The sequence below is a fragment of the Ochotona princeps genome, chromosome 8, assembly GCF_030435755.1.
Source record: "Ochotona princeps isolate mOchPri1 chromosome 8, mOchPri1.hap1, whole genome shotgun sequence".
NCBI lineage: Eukaryota > Metazoa > Chordata > Mammalia > Lagomorpha > Ochotonidae > Ochotona > Ochotona princeps.
This window is the reverse complement of record NC_080839.1, coordinates 2,810,992-2,837,713: the sequence shown is the minus strand read 5'-3', so window position 1 is coordinate 2,837,713 and position 26,722 is coordinate 2,810,992. Positions and strand designations below refer to the sequence as shown.

At 40.2% G+C, this 26,722-nt stretch overlaps 1 protein-coding gene across 1 annotated transcript; it reads left to right on the top strand.

The window, feature by feature from the left end:
- The first annotated feature begins 23 nt into the window (after positions 1-23).
- Positions 24-24,054, top strand: SLC5A7 (solute carrier family 5 member 7). Its single transcript, XM_004594200.2, has 9 exons — positions 24-137; positions 1,438-1,666; positions 5,613-5,726; positions 6,468-6,623; positions 12,649-12,797; positions 16,678-16,821; positions 20,323-20,476; positions 22,006-22,223; positions 23,412-24,054. Exons 2-9 carry the CDS (start codon positions 1,489-1,491, stop codon positions 24,039-24,041), a joined length of 1,743 nt encoding a protein of 580 aa, XP_004594257.1. The 5' UTR covers positions 24-137; positions 1,438-1,488; the 3' UTR covers positions 24,042-24,054.
- Positions 24,055-26,722: the final 2,668 nt, after the last annotated feature.

Sequence of the window (26,722 nt, the reverse complement as noted above, 5' to 3'; positions counted from 1 at the left end):
CCCAACTGCACCCCTGGGCACTCCACCCGCCTTGCTCGCCCGGACTTTTGAACAGACACACCCCACAGTTCCAGGGGCGGTGGCCCGGGCGGAGCCCTACCGGGCGAAGCGCATCTCCACCGAGGGGACCACTCCAGGTAAGAGCGCTACGGTGCCGGCATCTCGCGCTCCTGGGCCCGCGCCCTCGGGTCCTCGGTGGCCCAGGAGCTGGGGGGTGTTGGAGGGGACGAGAGGTGATTCTTTCGTATCCCGGTTGGGACGCACTGCCGGGCGTCTCTCTGGCTCTTATGGTTTGCCTGGTGCAAAGGACTACAAAGAAACCCCCTACCCTCTTCTCTCCCCGGAGAAGCCGCAGGGTAGCAGGGAAGCTCCAGAAAGCACTTGATGGACTCACAAAGGCAGAGCCGCCAGGCCCGCCTAAGGATGCTTTTTCTTTTTCTTTTTTCTTTTCGCTCCGTGAATCTTTGGGAAGTTCCTTGGCTCCGTTTCCAGCAACCATCTACCACCTGCTTGCACAAGTGTGTGAGTTCGCCCAGAAACTTGTGTGTGAATTAAGGTGCGCGAATTAGCTGTGATGAGCGTGAGAAGAAAAAAGAGCAGCAATTTCATAGCTGAAGGACTTGGAGTTTGACATTTGTCTTCTGACAGTCTTGTTTTTTTTTGTTGTGTTTTGTTGTTGTTTTGTTTTGCTTTTAATACCCTCTACCCTCCATTATGTCCTTAGGCAATTGGTCTTTTTAAAGAGTGTGTATGTGTGTGTGTGTGTGTGTGTGTGTGTGTACACTATTACGGGAATGTGGGGGAGAAGTTCTGAAAGGAGAAAAAGGCAATGGACCATCAACACATTGGACCTTTTCAACAATAACACTTCCTTGCTATGGGAACCTTGAACCACAGGAACTTGTTGAAAATGTGGACTTGAATTGTAGAAATTGATTTTCCTGAATTTTTCCTTTCCAGATATTTTCCACATAAGATTGCTTTGGGAACCATTTCCTGAAATCGTTCAAAATGATAAATGAGAGGGCTGACTGAATGAGTGAATATTTAAAAATTATTAGAGTAGTTATTTCAAATATACTTGCATTACTGGAAAAAAAAAATCTAGCCTAGCAATTTAATTCCAAAACCCAAATAAATCTATATTTTTTGTAAAGGCTTTATTGATAGAGTTAGTAAGAATGTTGATTTTTAAGTAGTAAGAATTCATTGAAGACAAATAATTATGATCCTACTTGTAACATGTCTCTGTATTTTCTTGTTTCTGTTAAGAGCTGGAAAAATATTTAATTCTGTAACAGGTAGAACAAGAGAGCATTTGTTTGTAGTGATATCTCTTGATTACAATCTCTCTTTAAGTGGCAGATTTCTCGTAAACCTTTTTTTTTTTTTTTAATTCCTGGCTGCCTTGTAATGCATGATTGCATTTTTCTTCAGAAGTCTTCATGAAGTAGCCAGCTGCAGAAGAATCCAGACCCTTAGGTTAAAATGGCTTTCCATGTGGAGGGATTGGTAGCAATCATTGTGTTCTACCTTCTGATACTGCTGGTTGGAATATGGGCTGCGTGGAGGACCAAAAACAGCGGCAGCGCGGAAGAGCGCAGTGAAGCCATCATAGTTGGTGGCCGAGACATCGGTCTGTTGGTGGGAGGCTTTACCATGACAGGTAGGTTTGGACATGGTCAGCCCTTCCTTGGCTCCTCTAAGTACAGCATGCAGCTTTGAAGTAATTAAGCCCTTTGCTTCTGAGATAATTTCATGGCTAATTTGAAAGTAGGTGGTTCCAACTATGCTGTACTTGAACTAACTTGATTTTTATCCTAAGTTACTGGACAGAATGTCAAGGAAACAGATCTGGACTCAGAGGAGTTCGGTGGGTGGAAACAGTGAAAACAAAGCATGTTGTAGGCACCTGTCGGTTGGATGACACACATGAAGCTGTGACGTGGTAAATGTCCGTGACCCCTAACTAGTGGTGACATATGTCAACTTGGTGGCCGTACAATTCCCAACTGATGCGTATCCGATTCTGAAATCTAATTCCCCCACGTAATAACTAATTCCATTCCCCAAAGACAATCATGTATTACACTGACAGTAAGAAGATTTCCAGGAAATTTGGTTTGAGAGGAAGAAAGCTAGGGTGTGTCCACGCCAGGCTTCCTCAGCCACAGTGTGCTGCTGCCTCCTTCAGACCCGGCTGCTTGTAGGGGAAGCTACTTTGTTCTGCAGTGCCGGAAGCTGCTTCTGTGTAAGGAAGGATTTGTCTCCCTTTTCTATACTTCCCAGTCATTCAAAAATAATTCTTAAGAACAACTAAAATTATGTTTAGTGTGATTTGGTACATGTTCACTAACAGCGCGTTTCATTTCAGAGTGTCAGTAGGGTTTAAAGCTCGAACGACAGGATCTTTACTCGTGGGAACTCTGGGTGCTCATTGGGAAACTAGCCCTTTGGAACTCCTAGCCAAAGAATACCCAGCTTTGGTCTTGAATGTTATTTTTAAGAGATGCACCCTGTAGATGGAGTCGTTCAGGGAGCTACTCTGTGAGGACAGCACCCACGTCCTAAAGGTACCGACATTGGCCACCGGAAGCCTGCCATGTGCTCTGTGGGCTGGGGATTTTCTCACCCAGTCACATCTCACGTACGTTGAAGTTGCTGTTAGCTGTACACAGATCCCGTTAGTCTTTATCATGTCACTGTGTGAAGGCTCTGAGTGATCCAGTGCTTCAGGACTGCAAGGCCTGGAGCCAGGACCAAATCCAGATTTTCTGGTGACCAGACTGCGTCACAGGCAACTCTTTCATTGGTCTCACTTGATTTCTTTATAAAAGTGCATCATTTGTTAAATGTGTTGGCAAGAATAAATGAACTGCTGTGTATCAAGCTATGTTGTTCATTGTGAGTTATCGTAATATTCTATTACTATAGTTTAAAATTCTATTTAATATATTCATTATGATAACATTTCCGAATATGGTCTTTTAGAAATTACAGTGATTTTTTTTTCCAATCTAATGGGTTATTAAGATGTATAGAAAAGATTCAAATAATATCATTATAAAGTAGCATAGTTTAGGTCAGTTTCTGAAGAGCTATTTATTTAATCTTTTAGTACTCAAAGCAACTTAGTCAATATTACAGCATTACAATTCACTTAGAAACTGAACTATATTGTCGAAACTTCATCAGATGCATTGGAATCTATTTCATGATGAACAAGTTTAAAAATGCTCATTCCTTTGACATATATGTAGTTTTTAAAAGCTTGTGTTCTCGCTCACAAATTTCATCCCAAATATATCAGCATAGGGAACAAATACTGGCACAAAAAGAGCTATATTAAACATATCAGAGGGATTTTTTTGTTTAGTCATAATAAATAGCCCGGTCTCCACATCTATTTCATAACAGATCAGGTATTCAGGTACCAATCTACTTTTTTTGGACAGACAACAGGAGACTGACATGGTGTAAAATGCTTGTAACCAGATCAGTGCCTGTCTGATCAGCAGCACGCTCACTGGATGCAGAGGGGCTGTGCTGGTCTGCTAGCAGTTCCTGTACTAGCAAGTGGGTTAAGCCTTATAGTCCATGCTGTAACAATCCATTTTTCAGAAGCTTATTCTGCCTTGGGGAATGGGGTGGGAGAAATTTTGATTTTTTATTACATTGTGAAATGAGAAGAACAAATGGTGGGATTTGTTATTTGTTTACAACCAATACGATAAGTATGCATTGGTGCATCTTAGCATTCTGTGGACAATTTGATTTAAGTGCACTTGAAAGTGATATGTCACATAGCCTTTCCATGTTATTCTTTTAAAAAATATAGCTTTCACTCCCAAATACTTTACTTTGTGTTGGACTAAGAGACAGATAAACTCTGACGTAAACACAAAAGAAACTTAAATTGTTTTGCATACTACTGTGGAATTGAAGTAAAAGACCTCATATTTTAACTGAGAGATTTAAGGGAATTTTTTGGTTAAAATATATTTCCAATGATATTATCGTATCCGATAAATGCCGTACAGCCTGTAACTGTCATAATGTTATACAAAACACATAAGGTTTGCTTTGACAATTTGTCAATACCCATGTTTTGAAGTATTTATTTATTTGAAAGGCAGGATTACAGGGGAGGGGGAAAACAGAGAGATCTTCCATTGCTGGTTCATTGTCATACAAGTCGCCATGAGCTGGACTGGTTCAACGCCAGGAGTCAGGAGCTGCTTTCTTAGTCTCTTTCCTGTATTCCCCATGGGTGCAAGGACCCAAGTACTTGGGCCATCCTCATCAGCTGCCTCTTTTATTCTTTTAGGTAAAAGTCAATTTATCACTCCTAAAGTACTAGATTTTCTTCTCAGTGTAGCTAATAATTGATAGATCATTCTTGTCCCAGATTTGTCATAGATCATTCTTGTCCCAGATTTGTTTAACCAATACTCTTGGCCTCCCTCATTTAGTTATTAGGCCAAAGAAATTTAAGAAATCTGAAGCAGACACAGTTTCTATTGTCTAGGCAATATCAAATGCTTTAGCAAATGCAGGGATAAAAGCATTGAGTTCCTGTGCAAGCAGAATCTTATGTTCTCTTGAGTCTAGGCCCTAAATGTACGTTGGGCGGTTGAGATCCGAGAGGTAAAAGCTAATCAACATTCAACTCAGTGCACCTTAGGGTAGAAGTGTTCTCTGTCTCTTCACTCCTGGTAGTTAAAGGCAGAAAGTGCAGCTGCACTGAGATACCGACTGGTTTTACTCAATCCTGTGTCCCCAGAGTGTTTAAAGAGAAGACAAAAAATACCACTGGATATGCATATACATGCGTCAGCCCCCACAGCATGCGCATATGCATGCACACATATTTGCATACATGAAAACATGTATACACACCATTTTTCAAGGACCAATGCAATTAAAAGGGAAAAGGCTGGAAATAAAGATCCTCTGCCATATGTGGGGATCATTGAGAATGAAATAATAACATTTGTCTTGCATAATCTCAGGCCTTATGCTATGTCATAAAATCATTAAAATATGTTGACAGCTAGATGTGTTTAACCACCAGCAACACCACTCCCCCTCTCCCTGGGCAACATTCTCCAGCAGAAATATCAGTATAAGGCAAAAATATCACATTATTTTCCTATACAACTTTTGCAAAAACCTGAAAATGATGGAAGTGCTAACTAACTTGATCATCAAACATTGAATATGTGTTGGGTTATTGCACTTTACTCCATAAATATACATAACAAAAATAATACAGTAAAACCAGCGATTCAGTGTTAATGTTTATTTAATGCAATATGTTTCGATATTATCATTTTAATATGTCATTAATACATAACAGTTAAAAGGGGAAGCTAGACTTGGGATATACACAAGCTGTCATACTTCACAAGTATTATAGAAATTTGAAAGTATTCCAAAATGAAAAGGTAAAAAAAAAAATGCAGAAAATCTTTGACATCCTGTGTTTCACACCTGTGCAACATCTCACTCTGGATGAGCTCTGTTTGTAGATGCCAAATAGCTACAAAAGAAGAGGGGCCACCACATCAGACAATATGGGTTCACTCCTTCCCTTCTTTGCTCTGTTTCAGCCACCTGGGTAGGAGGAGGGTACATCAACGGAACAGCCGAAGCAGTTTATGTACCAGATTACGGTCTAGCTTGGGCTCAGGCACCGATCGGATATTCTCTTAGTCTGATCCTCGGTGAGTGAAACTACAATTCTCAATGACTCATTCAGGTAAGCGCTAACAACAGGAATAGAACAAGTCACACACGTTGAATAACGAGTGAAGGAGGACATGTCACCCAGGCCCTCTAAATTCCTATTACCAGACATTGGGAAGTGCAGAACACTAATGCATACATGATTTGATCTCTTGATTATGGCCATGTAGAAGTTTGAATTCCTTGGAGCACATGGATATCTGAGCAGTGAATTTCTTCACACAGTCAGGTTTCATTGCTTTAAAAGCACACAGCTATTCAAAATGAATCAAGCTGATTATACCAGAATTTCCTTTTGCAAATCAAACTAATAAAAGGTCACCTCTTCTCTCCCCACAATCTGTCTCTCTGCATTCAGCATGCCTTCCCTGGATCTGTGTTTGCTCAAAATGCCTCAGTACTGTGGTGGCCGACACAGAGCACTAAGATGTTTTAGTGAGCACGGTGCTACTGTGTGTTTTCTAACTCCATGCCTCAGTTGTACCGTCCGTCTGTCCTCTGGACACTTCTGCATAACAATGTTAAATGCATCAATGGATTGTTATTGCAGTACTGAAGAGTTCTTGTGACTGTCTTCCAGGATAATTCAGACTGGTTCCCCAATCCAGCTGTTTCTGAAAATGCCATTTCATTGAGATGTTATAGCATGGGCAAAGATTGGCAAGGTCTACTAAAGCTCTTCAACTTTCTCATGTAAATATTCGTTGAATTTATTTTAGGTGGTCTGTTCTTTGCAAAGCCTATGCGTTCCAAGGGCTATGTGACCATGTTGGACCCGTTTCAGCAGATCTATGGGAAACGCATGGGTGGACTCCTGTTTATCCCTGCACTGATGGGGGAAATGTTCTGGGCTGCAGCGATCTTCTCTGCCTTAGGTAAGGACCAAGGGAACATGTTTCAGCTCAGCCTCTCCAGTTAACTGCACACCAGGTGCACAGCCTCATTCAGCGACTGTTGCTGCTCACAAATTACTGAATCGCATATTGAGTGATGGTTGTGGTCCCCGAAGCTTCGCAGAAATTCTACACTTACCCACAACACAGCTACAGCGGCTAAAGAAAACCGTGACTGAATTTGTTTTTTACTTGAATTGTATCAATAGGGTGATGGCCCTGAGGTTTTTCTTTTTTTATGATGAATAAGAAATGTTTATTTAAAGGAAATTTTCATGGCAATATTCCATAAGCCAGGGTTTAAGGAAGATATTAGCAAACATTTTGGGTGTTTTGGAGTGTTAAGTGTGTCCAAATCAATGATTGATATCCTAATTGCTTCCAATTATCTCCTTTCTGTGAAAAGAGAATTTTTTTAACCTCCTATTGGTTTTTCTATCCTTTCTTTGAAAACGGAATATCTTACCGCCCAATTATTTTTCCAATAGTAAGTTGTTTTGGTTGACACAAAACTAAACTTCTCAAAGGACCCAAGCCCAAGTGCTGTAGAAGAAACTAAAACTTCTAAAGATGTTGATTTATAAAAAGTCATTTTGCTGTCTTTTAAAGCACTGTTAAGGTTTATTTACTTATTTATTTGAAATGCAGTGGGAGAAAAGAGAAAAAGAGAAAAAAAGGGAGAGGGAGAGAAAGAGGACGGGGATAAGAAAGAAAGAGAGGGAGAGAGGAAGAGGAAGAGGAGAGAAGCGAGGTTGTCTGTGATCTGGTTCACCTCTGGAATGCCTGCAGTGTTGGGCTGGGCCAGGCAAAACAGAACCCAGAAATTTAATCCAGGTCTCCCACACTGATGGCAGGAACCCAGACAGAGCCATCATTTCCTATCTCCCAGTCTGCTTTGGCAGGAAGCTGTAATGGTGAGTAAAGCTGGGACTCAAACTCCCAAGTATCAGCTTAAATAGCTAAATATCTATCACTATCTTTGTTTTAATTTATTTAAAAGCCCAGTATCTGTTAGGTTTTAACATGCACTTAAAAGCTCTGATGTTGTTACGTGTAGCTAATTCCCGCAGTCAAGTACTCTTTTCACGCAAGCCAAAATCCCAGACACTATGAGGATTAGGAGGTCCTTAATTTCAATAGGAAAGGAAGTGAGGGTGGAGGGGGAACAGGAAGGGAAACATCTCCTGCCATGGTGGGAGGTTGAGGGCTGCCAGGACAGGGGAGGGGGACAAGATGGAAGAGCCAGGTAAGAAGGGAAGGGAGAGGGAGAAGAAGGGAGAGGCTGTGTGTCAGCCCCAAGGACTGGCCACTGAAATGATCTGAGCCACAGGTAGGTGGGTGGGACCTAGCGGGAAGGACCTTGAGAGATTGGTGAGTGGGATTCTGAGGTCAGGTGCCAGGTTACATCTGATTGGTGGAAAACCAGACTGGTGTAAAATTTGCTGTGGGGAAGGAGGAAACAGGACTTGGCTCTTGGTCCAAGATGGGATGTTGGAGTCACTCCTCACAGTATCAGAGCAGGCAGTGATGGCAGCAGCTAAGATGTCACTGTGACACCTGCATCTTGCATCAGAGAATCTGAGTTCAAGTTCCGGATCTGTATTGCCTCCAACTTCCTGTTAATCTGTGCCTGGGCAGGGCAGGAGATGGCTCGTGCATTCAGATCCCTGCCACCAGTAAGGAGAATACCTTTGAGTTCTCTTTAGTTCTGACTGCTATGAGTATTTGGGGAGTTAATCAGCAGATCAGGGATACTGCTCACTCTCTGTATCTCTGTGTGTGTATAAAGTAAATAAGCTAAATATGTAAGTATTAGAAAAACAAATATAACATCAAGTGTCAATGTTAACTGTAAATAGAATTCCCAGGAAATGAGCTATCACAAGCTCTCTGCTGATGGAATACATAATTAGCATAAACTACTAGCAAAACCACCAAACTTGAAATATTTCAATAACTGAACACCTGTAAAAGCACAGAGCTGTGGTTTGTTAGTGGAAAATTTCAGTATGAAAGAATTCAGCCAGGACTTCCATCTAGTTTATATGTCTTCTTACTAACTCATACAAGAAACCATCCCAACCCTGGGGTTCCCGTCAACTCTAACGCAATCTTAGATACCCGGACATGCAGGTGCGCCACTTGTAGGTGGTGAGACCCTCTGAACAGAGCAGGACTGCTGAGGGAGCTGGAAGTGGAACGCCCTAGCCAGAAACTGTGTGTCTGCCTCATCTGCACTCTCATTCTATGGCTTACTCAGCTCTATTTCCCATCCCATGTCCATGTCCCCATCTGGTAGGTGACCCAATCTCTTTCTCTCCTTGCCCACTTTTTCTGTGCCCTTCTTCTAACATCAGATCTCATCACATGCCTCTGCTGATTGAAACTGAACTTTTGGATAGTTCCCATGTGTATGAGTTGAGTTTTAATTCTTCTGTTTCATCACTGGTCTTAGCCCATTGACTCTCTTCCTGCTGTAAACTGTGTTTCTGCTTTCTCGCCTCTGACATGATTCAAGCCCAGACACCTGGGCTTTTTGCATTCATCTGCCCTCTTCCCCATCTCATCATCTACCTGGCGCATCACCAGCACTTTCAGATTAGCTCATGCACATTACTTCCTGGACCAGTCACCTTTCCTCTGAGCTCCCTTATGCAATGGGAATGTTCTTTTCAATGAAGTTACATTATTTCATATGATACCTTGCTTATTTCTTTGTTTCATGTACAATTCTCAACTGTGAACATGGATTATAGTGTGCTATCCAATCACAAAGGAATCTATAAAACACTTCTAGATATACCTACTTCCAAAAAGCAATATTGTCTTTTGACTCACCAGTGTAATCCAATTATGTCGTGAAGTATTGAATTTTAGACACCTTTAGGGATCTAAAAATTGAACTTAGCTGACTGGCTGTTGGATTTTAGATCTAATTGCAAGATAAGAAAACATGAGGTGGGATCATCAAAGATCTTCAGGCTGAATGTTTTCTCTTTGGGCCAAGAGTGAATTCACACTATCCCACTGAACACTAGAGATTCCTTCTTGGGAATCAGCTAGCTAGTGGCTGAGCAGCTTTCCTCAGTGAGTTAATATTGCTGTTTGGTATCTGGGCACTTCATCTCTCCTTACAAAAAAACAGTAGTATAGTTGAAGTCCACAGTCAAACTTGAAGTGATAAGAATGGAAGAAAAATAAGGTGAATTTTGCCTTTTATTGTATATACGATGATGCAAAGTTATCTGCTTCCACTCTTATTATATGCAGCCCTTGCAATATCAATATTAATTTATATTGCCTTTCTCTCTCCCAAAATCTCAGATAATCTTGTGTTATTTCCTTGATCTCTGACTGTAAACCAAGAAATTGTTTGATGTGGAAAAGCAGCAAGTGTGATATAAATTAGAGCAATAATTTAGTGGAAGATATTGCGCGTCTCTGATACAAGGTTTCTGTACTTACATGATGGTGACATTATGTGTGAAACTATCTGTCTTTCTCTCGTTAGTTCAGACACAAGGAGAGTTGATTTTCCCCTGATGGCAACAGTAGAAATTTTGATTTTAATGGCAAGCTACCTGCTGGGGTATTAATAATAAAAAGAGTGGGCTAAATATCTAACAATACAAAATGTTCACTTTTGGTGAATAAAGATGGATTTCTATTACTGAGCCCTGCATGTGGAATTGACTTAATGAGCTAATACTCCTAAAATATTTTAAAAGTATGAAATTAATAGCTAAACCTTGAATTTTGTTACCACTATTTTTATTTAAGATTTACTTCTTTATTTGAAATTCAGAGCTACAGAGAGGGAGACACAGAGATGGAAAGATCCTCTACCCACTGGATCCCAAATGGCTGCCAGGACTGGGCCAGGCCTTAGACGGAATGAAAATGGAAAGTGGAGTTAAAAGAAAACTAAATGAATGGGAAAATGGACATTAAATGAAAAATGAATAAAAAGACAAGTATATTTTGGTGGAAGACTTTGAAATCTATGCACATTTTGTGAAGTTCCCTCTTATTTATATTTCTAAAAGTTCACATTTAGCTTTTTAAAGAATTTGCAAGTTTTTAAAGATTTATTTATGTTTTATTGAAAAGTCAGATATACAGAGACGAAGATCCTCCATCTGATGATTCACTTCTCAAGCAATCAAAACAGCCAGTGCTGCGCCAATCCAAAGCCAGGAACTTCTTGCGGGTCTCCCACATGGGTGCTGGATCCCAAGGCTTTGAGCCATCCTTAACTTCTTTCCCAGGCCACAGGCAGGGAGCTGGATGGGAAGTGGGCCAACAGGATTAGAACCAGTGTCCATATGGGTTCCTGGTTGATGCAAGGCGAGGACTTTAGCTGCTAGGCTACCATGCCAGGCCCCAAATTTAACTTTTTTAATATGGTTTTACATACAGAAAATGTAACCTTAAGCTACAGAAATAGACTGATTTCACAACCTTTCTGGAAGCATAAATTTGTTTCATTCACCACACTGATTTAATTATTAAGAAATTATGTGAGGGAAAATTTATTTGTGTTTTAATAGTGATGGGGAGGTAAATTCTCTAAAAAGTGAGTTATGACATTAAGTTCTGATGTCTTTTCTGTTAACTCTGAACTTTTTATAAGTCACAGAATGCAGTAAGGGAGTGTTATTTAACGGGAGACCTACGTAAACAGAAGAGGTTAAAGGTTGCAATTTGGAAGAAAGGACTTAAAGACCAGAAAGTTGCAGTCATATCTCAACCAGTTATTGAAAGTTAGTTATAAATAATTGACCACTTTCTTTATCTTCCTCCTCAAACTTCTTACTAGTTTTGTGGCTCAACTGCTTTTTTTTTTTTTTTTTTTTTAAGATGTTAGTTTTATTGCCATAGCAAAACCAATAAAATAATGTGTCCTGGAAAAATACCTTCTTTTGCTATCTTATGTCAAAATACCTCATATTGCTTTTGGAGGTAATGTATTTTCACCACTGCGAGGTTGTGAATCCTCTTAGCTGGTCACCTGAAGAGAAGGGGTTGGGATGTGAGAGCAGGTGGCAACGGAAGATATGAAAGATCAGATAGTTGCCTGTGTGCTGCCAGCTGTGTCATTGCTGCACGTGTAATATGAGGACAGTGAGCAAAGAGCTTGGGAAGCAACAAGAGACTTAGGAACTGTCACCGGAAGTATAGTGGTCCGAATGGCCCCCAGCGTCATGTTCTCATTGGAAATACAGCCTTTACCAAACACAGTCCACAAGGTTTAAAAGAAACACAGTGTTTCTCCCCGCAGTAGAGACCAGCTGAAGAAATCAAGGACAGCAGGGACATAAACTTCATTTCCAAGGAGGGCTTAGGAGTTTGATGATGAAAATTGCTTCAAAACATAAAATTTAAATCTGGGTTTCTATAGTAGTTTGCTATACTAGGAGCAAGAGTGGCGTGTGCCACCAACTAAATATAAGTAGTCTTTCATGAATCTAAGGGAGAAAATCTGATAATCAGTGTAACAATTTTATGATGTTTTTGCTACAAACTTATCTCAGTTCTTTGATGTCTTCTTTGACATTTATCAATTGATATTTATCAGTGATACAAGCTAAAGCAAAGAAGTAAATGAATGTTATTTGTAAAATGTTGATATGGATGACGTATTTGTCAGAAAATCTTTTTTCCTAAATAGGTAAGTATTTTGTACATACTAAAGTCGGGCTTCAGATAGTTGGTGAAATGATTGCGTTCTTACAATGCAACTAAATTTAGCTCTATTTCAGTGTGCTATGTAATCATATCATGAATTCCAAGTGACATCCATATAAATCAGTTAGCAACACACTGACCTCAGAAAGCAAGGCTACACCTGTATACAAACACACGCAAGCTCAGTAAGATAGAAAGACTTTAGCACACGGATCATACATTGTGTGTGGCATGGGCACTGGGAGGGGGGCATCAGTTACCAGTGAAGGATGGCAGATCATCGCCCAGGAAGCCCCCAAAGCTGTCTGTCTGCTTTCAGGAGCCACCATCAGCGTCATCATTGATGTGGATGTACACGCGTCGGTCATTGTCTCTGCACTCATCGCCACCCTCTACACGCTGGTGGGTGGCCTGTACTCTGTGGCCTACACCGACGTTGTTCAACTCTTCTGCATTTTTGTGGGACTGGTAAGTGGGACATACACATCTTCCTTCCTGCTCTCTCTCTTTTATTAAAAGATAATGTTGCATTTTATACTAACAGCAACATTTTATAGGAAATCAGTTTTTCATCCTAATGCACACTAAGTCTGTTCTATAAACAAACATCCTCCACGGAGCAGTAACAAGAAAAGATCCAATCGTTTCTTGAGATTTTGACAGAAAAGCCTGAACCAGATCTAACTTTTAGGAAGGCCAAGGTGTTCCTATCCTTCAAGTATAGATTTATGAAAACTGGTGGATTCTCTGAGGACTGAAGGCAACACATCTTCCTCAAGAATTAAAAAAAATGTACATACATCAGATTGGAAATTGCAAGTTTTACTCGTAGGCAACGTGGTAGCCGGTAATTGCAGTTCACAATACTTTGTAATAGTCTGTATCAAGAACTGGAGGAGAGGAGCTGATACGCCTGATACAAAAAAAAAAAAAAAAAAGAAAAAAAAGAAAAGAAAAAACGATAAGGAGATGAAAGCCTAGTTGTTTGGCTTAGTCTATAGTGATGGATTTACATGTTGGAATGTTGCACTGTGCCCCAGAAACGTAATGAGTATTACACATTAATACAAAGCATTAACTAACCAAGCGAGTAATAAGGTAAAATTAGGATATTTTAGGCACAAACAGAACTAGTGATACTTCTGCAGTTTCACATTGGCTTATTGTAATAGATCAAGGTGATGTTTGCTGTTAAGGTGTGCATAATGTATTACCAACTTAGTGTTTTAAACTGTTCAGGCATCAAACAAGATTCCTTCGTAGGTCAGCTGTTTCATTAAAGAAGTGATCTGAAACGCACCTTGTTTGTTTGTTTTAAAGAAAAAGATTATTTGTAAAAGTGACTTTCATTTTCCCCTCCTAGGACCTGCTGTATACATTTTCCTTAGAGTTGCCTGACTGCTCACTCTCTAGAAATGCATGAAAGGGAAGCAATGTGATTGGAGGGACTCTGCATGGTTTAGGGGAACATCTTAGCTAGGTATGTGGTAAAGAAGTCCAGCAAATAACCCAGCAGGTTTTGCGAATGGGAATGCTGTGTCCAAGTCGTTTTGCTTTAAGAGATTGTGATGAATATTAATGAGTTGAAAAAAAATTGAAAAAAATGTCCAACTATGTTTTAAAAAATAGTTGATAATAAAATGACTTTTAAAAACCATTTTCTTTAAAAAAATATTAAGCCCTCTGGACAACACACACACACATGCTTTCCTGTAGTTAGTCTGATTAACATTAAGGATGCTGAGAATACATAAAAGTTATTCCATCAAAAGAACTGTGGGTTTCAAATATTTGCCATCACTACTTGGGGTATAAAAGTGAAGAAAGGACTTAGGCATAGTTTTGAAAAATATCCTATACTGCTCCCTAAGACATAGGTTAAATTGGATAATGTTTGTGTTTCATGGATTAAAGAGTGCCTTGTCAGATGTGGTATTTAGCATTGCAACGGAAGAACCTTTCTGTGTCATGGATATACTCTAGTCAATGCTGTTTCTTGGTAAACTGGCAGGGTAGAACGTAAAGATTGTAACTGTGCGTGTATTACCTGATATTCAGGACAATACCTAAAGGGGTAGATGCTGCGTTCAGCCTGTGCCAGGGCTGTCTAGGTTTGCACGCACTACCTCAACTCTGGACCCCGTAGGACTACGGGTCAAAGAAAGGGCTGGGAACACTGCAAGGTGGGCTCAGACAAGGACAAAGTACTCTGCAAATCCCTCGTTTGTTGCAAACTTTTTTTTTAACCCTGTTTTAGTTTTTAATACTAGACACTTAGAAATGAAAAATGGAAAACGATCCTCACACCCTTTATTTAGCTTTTTAGCATCTCAAAAAATACCCAGGAGGAAAGTTTAAAAGAATGTTCAGTTATACATTCCACCTATGTAATTTAACTATAAATTTATGTATGCCAACAAAGATGATAGTATTTGTTCTTTTTCCTCCTATTTAATTTACATTTCAATTTCTTTTCAATGAATTTGAGAATATTTAACTTGCTGAAGGACTACTACCATTTTTTTTGAATTTGAATTGCTGTAACTAAGTGGGCAGTGCTAAAATTAGGATTTTTTTTTTCTTGGTATCATTATAAGCTTCCAGAAAGAAAGCCAAGAACATAAAAATAAATCTTTCTTCGGAGTGTCAGAGGCAAGATTAGTTTTTCAGTGGCAGCTCTTGTAACTGATGCTCTTGGTCTACCCAAGGGATTAATTTATCTGTTGTGGTTATATGTGATTTTTCCTTGCTTTGGATGAGAATGGAGCTTATTCAAGAATACAGTGTGGAAATGTTAGCACAGAAAAGTCACAAGAGCCTGACTGTTCCTCTGGCCCATAATATAACTGAATTGATGAGGAATGACCTGCTGTATTGTTAAGGCTCCGTTATTATTCATTAAGTAGGCTGAATAAAAGACGCTTCATGGTATGTTTTCCTAGCTCGCATTGCTCAACATGCACATACAGTGAACTGATATTTACATCTTAAACCATCTGTCTTCTCAAATTCTTTATTTCCATTGGTTTTGAGTCCTCATCCTTGGAGCCCTGGACTACGCCGGGGGGTCCTTTGCTGGTTTTTCTCTCTGACTGCTTAATCCTGCTTCTGGGCTAACTGTAACTGCCTCTTCAGATGTGGGCCTTGCCATTCCCAGAGCCTCTGCTGCCCTGGAGGTCTTAATCGCTCTCCCTGATGCCCCCCTACGGTTCTGTTCACTTAGAGCAGCAGCCTGGGGCCATTACTTTTTTGTTTTTTCAATGAAATCTTTTTAAAGCTTAGAAGCTAACAGGTTAGAGACTGCTTCTCACTTTCACTTTTGTTTTGTTTTATGTTAGGCAACATATTGATCGTTCTTGTTAAATTTGTTTCACCAGTCTGAGATGGAGAATTAGACCAGTAACATTCCAAATTATTATTGTTAAGTAATTATTCTCAAGTAATGACTTGATCCTGCCATTTTTCTAAAGCACTCCTTTTGTTTTATATTAATTTTTTCCCTAGATTTTTCACTGTCACATTATTTTATGATACTAACTATACCTTCTCTTTCTGTGTGTAGCACAACATGGTGACAAGCTCTTTCAATGTCTGTTTTGAAAGGTCTTTTTTCACCTTCCTAAATAAAGGAGAACTTCCTTAGGATATGAGGGGAGAATTTATGGTTATCTTAGAATTAGACCTATGAAATACATGAAATGTATTCTTTTTATATTAACAAATTTTTTTTTTGAAAACCTAAACACTTGAAGAAATTCCTCTACTTTTCAGTTGCCTATACAATGAAATATAAATCTTCCTCTTCCGACTCAAAATTCCCTCCATATGTCTCTTTTTTAACTATTTTCTTCATACACTCCCATGCTAGACAACCCTGTTATTATACACACACACACACTTATACACCCCACACATGTGGTTTCCTATTTGCATTGTGCCATATAAACTGTCCTCCTTTCAATTTCTTCTGTCTTTTGTTTAGCCTGTCATTGGATACTTGTGTTATATATTATAGTTTCCCATTCCTTTTTTACTATCGTGGATGAAGAGCCTTCCTTTCACAAAAAAGGAATTACGTGTGTGCATGTCCATGTGTGTTTCTCATATGTCATTTTTTGTTCCTAATAGATTCTGACTTTGCACTTTAGCCAATGTTGTATGATGAAGTATGATCAAGCGGCAAATGTGTTATTTTAGCTTTTCTAAATGCCAAGGGAACACAATTTTACTTCCTTGTAGTTAAACTATTGTTAAATCCACCTGTAAGAAGATAAAGCAGGTGTATAAATCCTGAGTGTGGAGAAATGAGATTCATGGTCCAAGGCCTTGTTGTCACTCTTCCCTGCAGTGGATCGGCGTCCCCTTTGCGTTGTCGCATCCTGCGGTCTCTGACATTGGATTCACAGCTGTGCACACCAAGTACCAGGCACCTTGGCTGGGAACCATTGAACCATTCGAAGTCTACAGTTGGCTTGATAGTTTTCTGTTGTTGGTAAGTACTGCTTACCTGAGAAATGCAATCTAATTATTTCCTAAGTCCAATGTATTCTCATGATATTTATGTTTATACTAAACATGCGTCTACTGGCATGTGGCCATTTCTGAAAGTTGGGGTGGCATCTTGACTGGTGGCTGATACTGTCAAAAGGGGGAGCAAGTAAGACTAGAAAGCCTGTGGTATCTTACGCACATGTCCACGTTTCTGCTTTGATGGATGTCAAGGAGTCCCATTCCATTCTCCAGGGACCACCCCCCAGCCCAAGAGCCAACTTATCTGAACTTTTAATGTGTGCTTTGGAATAAAGCATTAAAAGCCAATTTATTCTGGAATGAGTGGTTCATTCAGTTTTGAATTACACAGTAAGTGAATCAGCGGTGCCATAGGCCCTGAGTGCCTGAGAGCAGATAGCAAAGAGTGTGTCACTCAGGAGAAATAGCTAAGAATGTCAGCATCCGGGAGCAGCTTCAAAATGCACAGCACTGTGGGGCGGAGGAGGGAAGGACCCAGAACATATCACAGATTGAAGGGAGATGGGAAAAAAAAAAAAAAAAAACCAATGCAGTCACACAGGTGTTATAATTTGTTAATTAGAGAGCTGACATACGAGTACATTACTTTGCCCTGGATTCTAGCTTGGGGAAAAGGTTAATATTATATCCAAATTAAGGAGAAATTGGAAATTTCTGCTTCTTTTTAAAAGATTGCCACTATAACATGACCTTGCATTGCATTAGGCTGCATTGCGGCATCATCTCCACATGCAAATTGTATGTGTCTGAAAGGTTTCTGTACCTAAGGATTGTTGAGAAATCCCTTGGCTCTCGCTTTTCCGGGATGGCTTATACTGACGAGTGGAAGGCTAACAGATTAAATGTCTCTGTGTGTGTGCTGTTGCACCTGCTTTGCATGTTTTTTATGGTGACACGGAAGTGACAATGAGATACAGGAACACAAGACAGTTTCTTGACAGTCATACTGTCTGCACTGTTGGATTGAAGCAAAACACGAAGCCCTGTTGGTCTTTCCCTTATCCCATACTTTAGCCCTCAGAGGTCTTTAAAGTAAGACATTCTATTCAGTGATAACTGAAGGTACTTGACTCAGCTATATTCTTGATTCCAACTACAAACAAGAAGTGGACATTAAATGAATGCTAAATGAATCTAGTATGGAAATACACTTAAACGTTTTGGGCATGGCCTATGATTCCCATGAGTTTTTCGTTCCTATTTCTTCTGGGTCCCTGCTTGATATAACAGAGTGTCTCGCATGCTGTATTTAAGTCCAACATGAAAGCACTGGAGTAAGTTAGTGGGCTCTCGACCTAGCCCGTTAGCTCTGTGCATCACTGTTCTCTGCGCTGCAGCCTGCCCACCTCTCACTCCTCCAGGCCCGTGTTCTCTACGACTATTTCTATTCATCATTTGGGCTGCACCAACAATGTGCTGTAGGCTGGATGACACATAAACAACATAGCTATGCTGCAGAGGCTGGAAGCATTCAATTAGGGTGCCAGCTTTGTCATGTTCCCTTGTGAGTTCCCCTCCAGGTCCAGAGAGCTGGCTCCTCACTGAAGCCTCACATTTTGGACAGAGCCTGAGAGGACCTTCTAAGCTCATTAAAAAGAAAAAAAAAAAGTACATTAAGCCCATGCAACAAACTTACCAAATGCCATCGCAGTGAGGTTAGGGCTTCAATTCTATGGGAACAGAGACATGGAATCTGTTTTTAAATGTAAGTCAGACTTTACTTTCTGTAAACCTGTGATGAGCCAAATGCCCTAGTTGGAATGCAAATGTTGATGCATTGTTTCGTTTTACTCATTGGTTGCAAAATGAAAAGTTTTCAGAATTTTAGAATTTCTTCTTTTAACTTTTCCTTCTCTGTTCCCAAAGTTAGACCATGTGTGACTTTTATAAGAAGGAAATTGTTCCATAATCATTACGTGACAGAAGCTTGAAGTACCACAAGCAAGGCAATTCTAAATAAGATGTACAGCCTGGAACTTACAGCCCACTGGGACAGACAAGGAATTAAAAGAGGCTTGGAAAATTGTAGCTCAACGAACTCATTCAGCAGGTCCTTCATTCTAATAACCAATAGGCTTTGGAAATTGGCTCTGTGCCATCAGAGGGCTGGTGATCAAACAGGTGAAAGTCTGTCCTTTTCAGCCACACTTATAAACTATGACCTCTGCCTGTACCAAACACGCAGTGATCTCCCAGCTGCCTCACGTTTCTCTCCACACCCCGTTGTGATTTCCGTCTCTTTCCCAGATTCTGTCTTGGCTTGGTATTTCCACCAATTGATATTCACTCAAAGCTCAGACTGACTCAATAGTCGTTTCTATAGAAAACCTATAGGTTTTCCTCATCATCTTGTAGATGTTTTCTGTCCCTGCTTGCCACCTTTTTTACCCCCCAAATAATAAATTATTTCTAATTTAATTTCCATGTAAGCCTCTTTATAGCATGCAACAAATTGATTTATAGTTAAATTCTGTGGGTATAGAGTCTCAATCAGTAAGAACTTTTATCTCTGATGTTGGTATATGTATTATTTATACTTCGTGTACTAGCATGTGGTATAAACCACTTAATTTTATAAAGTAACATTCAGGCATAAGGTAAACATGAACATACTAGAGTTTCTAATACCCTTACACTCTCCTACCACCTTGTTTTGATACTCCGTACTCTGCTATGGGAAACACTGTAACCCATTACCTCTCCCATTTGAAGACAGGTGCCAGAGTGCAGGGCAGGGATCTCACAGGCCTTTCTGGCTATGTCCCTGTTACCACTCATTGCCTGGCAGGATAAACAAGGGCTAGGCTAAACTGATTCACATTTAACTTTGCTCCTTCGGCATGTCAACTATTATTTTGAGAATATTTAATTGATTAATTTGAAAACTATTAGTACATTTAAAGAGCTACAGTAGGGAAATGAAAGAATTTTTTTTCTGTAATGGTATGGAAAAGAATTCTATGAAATGCAAAATGTGGTAATAAAATTACCTGAGTCATTTTGGATTGCTGTAACAAAACCCATATGCTTGATGGCTTTCGAACAACAGAAACATATGTGTCCAAATCCTGCAAGATTCTGGCAGATTTCATGTGTGGTTAAAAGACCCATTCCTCATGGAAGGCAACTTGTCTCTGCGTCCTCTAGGTGTGTCTTCCCTCTGGGCCTCTTCCATAAAAACACTCGTTCTACTGATGAGGGTTCTGTCTGCATAACTTCATGATCTCCCAAAGACCTCATCTAATACCTAAGACCATCTTTTGGGGATTGGGAAATTTCAGTGTACAAGTCTGATGTGGACTAGCGTGAATGCAGTGATAACAATTGAGTTTTGAGCCATGGAAGAATTTTGTGCTTCAGAGTCCTGTGTGTAACTTTTCTAAGAATGATTGTGATGAAGGCAAGAGGGATAGTGGATGTTGTGTGTCTCCTGTTCACTCTAAATCCCTGTGGTCCTATGCAGAGTCTAGGAGGGATCCCATGGCAGGCCTACTTTCAGAGGGTCCTCTCGTCTTCCTCAGCCACCTATGCTCAAGTGCTGTCCTTCCTGGCAGCTTTCGGCTGCCTGGTGATGGCTGTCCCCTCGGTGCTCATTGGAGCTATTGGAGCATCTACAGGTAAATCCCCCATGGTGTTACCTTGACCAACCCTTCTGCCTCCTACCTGTGCCAGATGCTTCCCTATGTCCCTCTTTCCCCACATAGACAGCTGTTCCTCACTTGTGTTCCCATCAGATGGACCTTTGTTACAGTCCTTAGCAAGTTGTGTTCAGTGAGCTTTGGATGTTTTATTTGATCGCTCCCTTTACTGCCAGGATATTTGGGAACACATCTGCTTTCTCAGCTTGAAGTTTTTTTTATCAGTTGTTTGCCAGTATTCCTCTCAGCAATAGTTCTCAACCGTGATGCACATGGGCATCTTCCCAGAGAGCAGGCAGGCCCGTTAAAACTATCTATTTCTGACCTACACCATGAACTTTATTTTTTATGTGAGAGGCTGAAGCCAAAAAAAAAAAAAAAAAAAAAAAAAGCATAGAGTTGTATCTGTGTGTTCATTCTCCCGGAAACCACAATGTTGAAGACTAAGCCAGGCTGGCAACAGGCATTAGGAACTAAGCCCATGTCTCTGGCGTGGTGATAGGAAACCAACTCCACCTCCAAGGTCTGCATCAGAAAGAAACTAGAAGCTGGAGTTAGCAGCAAAGCTAGGACCCCGACCCAGGCACTGTGCTATGGGATGTAGGCAGGTCAACCAATGCCTTACATGCTAAACCAGGTGCTCGCCCCAGGATCCAGACCCAGGAACTGTGCTGAGACAGCACCAAAGTGAAGTTTATACATAGGACAAGGATAGGTGGAATAGCCCCACTATTATTTTTATCCATTCATTTGGTCAAGGATAAGGCAAAAAAAAAAAAAAAAACTTATATCCTCTTACATCTTCAAATGTAGAAGGAAAACTGTGATTCAATTTAAACACATCTATGCTCTATGATTTTCATCATATGATGCAACCAATCATTGCAGAAAAGGACATATATATACTTATTTATTCATATGTTCACATACATATGCATATACATATATGTGTGTGTCTGTGTCTGTGTGTGTATATTTGTATCACTGAGCCTGTGAATGAGACCAGCTGAAACCAACGTCAATGAGAATCCGTGCTCCGGTGCAGTGAGCCAGGCAGCTATCTGCAGTGTCAGCATCCCACATCAGATTGGCAGTCCACATGCTAGCTGATTCACTTCTGAAGCAGCTCCCTGCCAACATTCCTGGGAGGGCGGCTGAGGAGAGCTCAGATACTCGGGCCCTGGCATGCATTGTGGAGCTCCAGGTGGACCTCCAGGCTCCTGTCTCATTGTGGCCGATTGGAGAGTCAGTCAACAGCTGAAAGATCTTTCTCGTTTCCCATCCCACCCCAGCTCTCTTTATCCTTCTGCCTTTCAAATCAATGAAGTAAATATTTCTAAGTAAAGCACCAGAATATACAACATACAAGATTTTTCCACTTGACCTGTGTGTCCACCAACATTAAGAATAAAGTCTTAGTTTATTTCAAAACCGCCTATAAATAGGCTAGCTCACAAATAGATAAGGGACATACTTTGGTGATTTTGATGATCATTTCTCTTCAACAGACTGGAACCAGACTGCGTATGGGTTTCCAGACCCTCAAAGTAAAAATGAAGCAGACATGATTTTACCCATCGTCCTGCAGTACCTCTGCCCTGTGTATATTTCTTTCTTTGGTCTTGGTGCAGTTTCTGCTGCTGTTATGTCCTCGGCAGATTCTTCCATCTTGTCAGCAAGTTCAATGTTTGCTCGGAATATCTACCAGCTTTCTTTCAGACAAAATGTAAGAATAGCCTTTTTTTTTTTAAACTTATAATAATTATTATTGTTGGTGCTTTCATTCTATTGTGATTGATCCTATTAATGTGGAAACCTCATCATGATTCTATGAAGCATGTGAGACTAAATGATAACAGAGTCTGTTTATGCTGCAAATGGATGTATCAGTTCCTGTTATCACACGTTTCAATACTGAAGGGAACAACATTAGTATGATTCTTTCCTAAGTAGCAGAGTCATAGTACTATAATTCTTAACTTTTTAATGATAATGATGTTTAAAACATCTTAGAAAGACTTACTAAAAACGTTTTACTTTTTGAAGGCAGACAGACATAGAGGGACAAACAGGCATTGACAATTCTGTCCATTGGTTCACTCCCCCAAAACTGGGATAAAGGACTCATTTCAGTTATCCCACAAAATTGGCAGGAACCCCAAAACTTAGCTATCTCCTAGGGTCTGTATTAATAGACAGCTGAAATGAAAAACCAGGGTTCAGGAATCAAATCCAGATGCTCTAGTGCAGGTCTTCAGTTTTAGGTCAAACATGTACCACTTAGCAAAACTTTCAGTCTATTTAAAGTACACTTGGAGACCAGTGAATCCTAATGGGAACAGGACATGTGGATTGACGTATTTCATGCCTGTTTTATAATACCTGGAATTTCCCTCTTGGAACTCCCAAGACCAACTTTGTTAGAAAACGTGCTGTCGGTCTGGTTCTGCTAGCATGCTGCTATGGTCGCTAATAGACCAGCAGCCCCTATTAAGAACTGTTGTCCGTTACCAAGGCTTAGGAGGGTGTCTTGGCTGGCAGACAGCAGTCAGTGTCAGAGAGGATGACATCCTATGAAGACAGAAAGTAAGGATGATCCAAGGACAGGGAGCAACATCTTCCACTTAATCCTTGTCCTATCACATTAGCTTGTTTCTGTGCACTCCAGGGTAGATTCACACCCTCTGTTCTGAGTGTGTGAGTGTACAGAGACTCTGTCTAGAGTACTCTCCACCAGGAAGGTCACTCAGACTGTTTGTTGTGGGCGTTATAGCCTGGGTTGAGTTTGCCTCTAGATTGAGTCATTTAAACCAGGGAAGTTCCTCAAATAGGTTCCGGAACAACAACAACAACAAATAATGGCACTCAATCCTTGGCTAAAGGGTCAACAATGTCGTGTGACAATTTCTTACAGGCATCAGACAAAGAGATTGTTTGGGTCATGCGCATCACGGTGTTTGTGTTTGGAGCATCCGCAACAGCCATGGCCTTGGTGACGAAGACGGTGTATGGACTGTGGTACCTCAGCTCCGACCTGGTGTACATCATCATCTTCCCTCAGCTACTCTGTGTGCTCTTCATCAAGGGGACCAACACCTACGGCGCCGTGGCAGGTTACGTCTCTGGCCTTTTCCTGAGAGTAACTGGAGGGGAGCCCTACTTGTATCTGCAGCCCCTGATTCTCTACCCTGGCTACTACTCTGATAAAAATGGCATATATAATCAGAGGTTCCCCTTTAAAACACTCGCCATGGTCACCTCCTTCTTAGCCAATATTGGAATCTCTTATCTAGCCAAATACCTCTTCGAAAGCGGAACCTTGCCACCGAAGTTGGATGTCTTTGATGCTGTGGTTGCAAGGCACAGTGAAGAAAACATGGATAAGACGGTACTGGTAAAAAATGAAAATATTAAATTGAATGAACTTGCGCCTGTGAAACCTCGACAGAGCCTAACGCTGAGCTCCACCTTCACCAACAAGGAGGCTTTCCTGGACGTGGATTCCAGTCCAGAGGGGTCTGGAACTGAAGACAATTTGCAGTGACCTAATTTTAATACACAACTGCATTCTCAAAGAAGGCCATAGGAGTAGAGTAGTTCTGGAAGGATGGGATTCCAAATAGAAACCACATTCAGAAGGACAAACTCCTCCAGAAAGTGAAATAAATAAGTAAGTAAATAAATAAATAAATATCCTAAAGGAGGATTTCGGGAAGCATCAAGTGTGATGGTCAAGTACATGCCAGGCTAAAAGGAAATAACTATGAGAGCAACAAGCATCTATTTCAGTCATAATAGTTTTACTGCTGATGTTACATAAATTTGTTGCATATTCAAAGACGCACAAAGTCCTATCCAAAGATTAGAGGCAAACCAAATGATTATCTTATTTTTTAAAAAGGGAAGTAGTTAGGAAAAACCCTAAGAAAAAAAATAGTCTCAATCCAAACCATGTTCGCTAATGCACTGATGAGGCCAATTTCATAGTGTGCCAAGGCTGTAAGGGTAGTGTAGTCATGGCAATGAATGCTGCAATGAATCAACCAGCTTATTTTCCTCTCTCATATTGTATTTGCTGAGTATGCAACATGCTATTCTTTTTGAAGTGACAGGTGAAAGTCACAGCTAGTGGCACTTCCTCATGTGCGAGCTGATAGGAATGATGGCTGTGTCTCTCCAGGGACCTGCGGAAGTTCCTCTCAGTGTCCCCTAACTATTGTATGCATGAAGAAGAGGACCAAGCCTGGGAAGATTGCTAGGTGAACTGACATCCTGCAACCTCTCAGAAAGGTCATAGGGATGCACAGTAGGTTTTTAATCTTTCCTGACGTTCGCAAGTGTTTCCCCATTAAAAAAGATAGTATTCGTTTGCCTTACTGCCCAAACCAGAATTGGCAATTAATTTGAGTGAGCGGTAGGTGCACTGTTGTTGATGAGAGAGACAATAATAAGTTAACATGCATTTCATTGAATAAAATGGCTTGCGGTTTCCAAAGCACCTCACAAGAGAGTATTAAAACTAGGAAAACAAACCTCATTCATTTTTAACTGTTTGTTAATGTGGACAATTTAGTGTTGAGGGAGCTGTTCTGCTACTTTACAAATCAGCTAGTTGTAGAGACAGGACAAATCACCAGGCACAAAAACTATAAACTGGATTTTGAAATGTAGAAAATAAGCAAAAAGCAAAATAAGTTCCTAAAGGGAAGAAGCCATCAACTTTAACATTTAATGTATGTGTAACTGTCATGAGGTCAGTCATTAACTATTATTTTGCTCCTTTTCTGGAGTTTGAAAAAATATGTATATATAAATGTACACATATGTATGTAATGGTTTGTAGCCATTATAGAATTTTCAACTGCTTTCCTACCAGCCATGCACTGTGGAAGTATATGGAGCTGTGTTTTAAAACCTGAGTGAACCGCTATGTGGAAAAATTATCTTGGACTTTGATCCAATAGAGAAACCAATCTGACCTGCAGAAATCAAAACACATTTTCCAAAATTATTCTTTATTTTTTTATTTCTGAGGCATAAACAAATTACATTAGCTCAATGTCCAGCATTAGGTGCAAAATTGCACTCTTGGCCCCAGAAGTCCTTCATATGAGTTTTCATCATAATTGCCTCAAAGCATCAAATCAGTCTCCCTTTATTATTCTTAAATACAAATTAAAATCCCAGGGTAATGGTTTTAGTATAAAACAAAATAACTTTACACATTGCAGTGTTCCGTATTTTCAGTGCTTCCTTGAAACTTGACAATGAATGTGATATTGCGATTGAAATCTTCACTGAATATCATATACCATTAGGTAAGAAGAGAACTCCTTTATTCACCTGCTTGCTCAGAATCTATTCAGTATCTATAAATATCTGGAATATTTTTGGAATTGGGTATCTGAGTCCTAGATTCTCTGGCTGAGAGAAGAATCAATGGCAAAAAGTAGATTGAGGAAAGCACATGGCGATAAGACACTTGAGAGGGAAACGGATGAGCTGAGGAGGACCCCAGCTCCTGCCAAACAGGATATTGCAGATGTACCTGCTCTCCAGCAGAGTATCCAAGTGATGAGGTTTATCATGTCCATTTCAGAACGTTTAGACTCAAACTATTGCCTTCATTTGCACGTGGAGTACAAGTCCCTCACACTGCAATTTGACAGGGAAGCACAGGCTGTTGACAGATAGTATGGTGTATGATTTTGAAGGGCAACAATTGTCAAATTCACTATACTTAAATCCAATAAAAAGAGCAAGAATAAGCAGAATTCTTTTCCACTCATTCAACGATAGATTCAGGGGTAAAAAGTTTGCTCTGCCTCAAATATTGAAGCTAGGTCATTTAAATAGTTTAATCTTAGAAATAGTCCTATCTTTTTACATAATCCTTTGTTTCCCACCTCCTGTCAAATTAACATTAACTCTAAATTGCACTGTTAAATCTAAAAATAATTGTGCTTACTACGGCAAGATGCCTTTTTTAGCACGATGTAAAGATCAAAAGGAAGAAGCAATCCTAAGATCTTACTTATTTGTAAACATTAATGAAGAAGTTCTTCCCCAGCCCGTTTCTAAGGAAGGCACAAATCTGTGAAACATAGATGAGACTCCCTGCCTAATTCCAGATATTTTGATATCAAGGATAATGCAGATAGCTTTACATTTGCCCAGCCTCATTCATGAACCCAACTTTTCGAAACTCATTCTTAGCATGAGTGA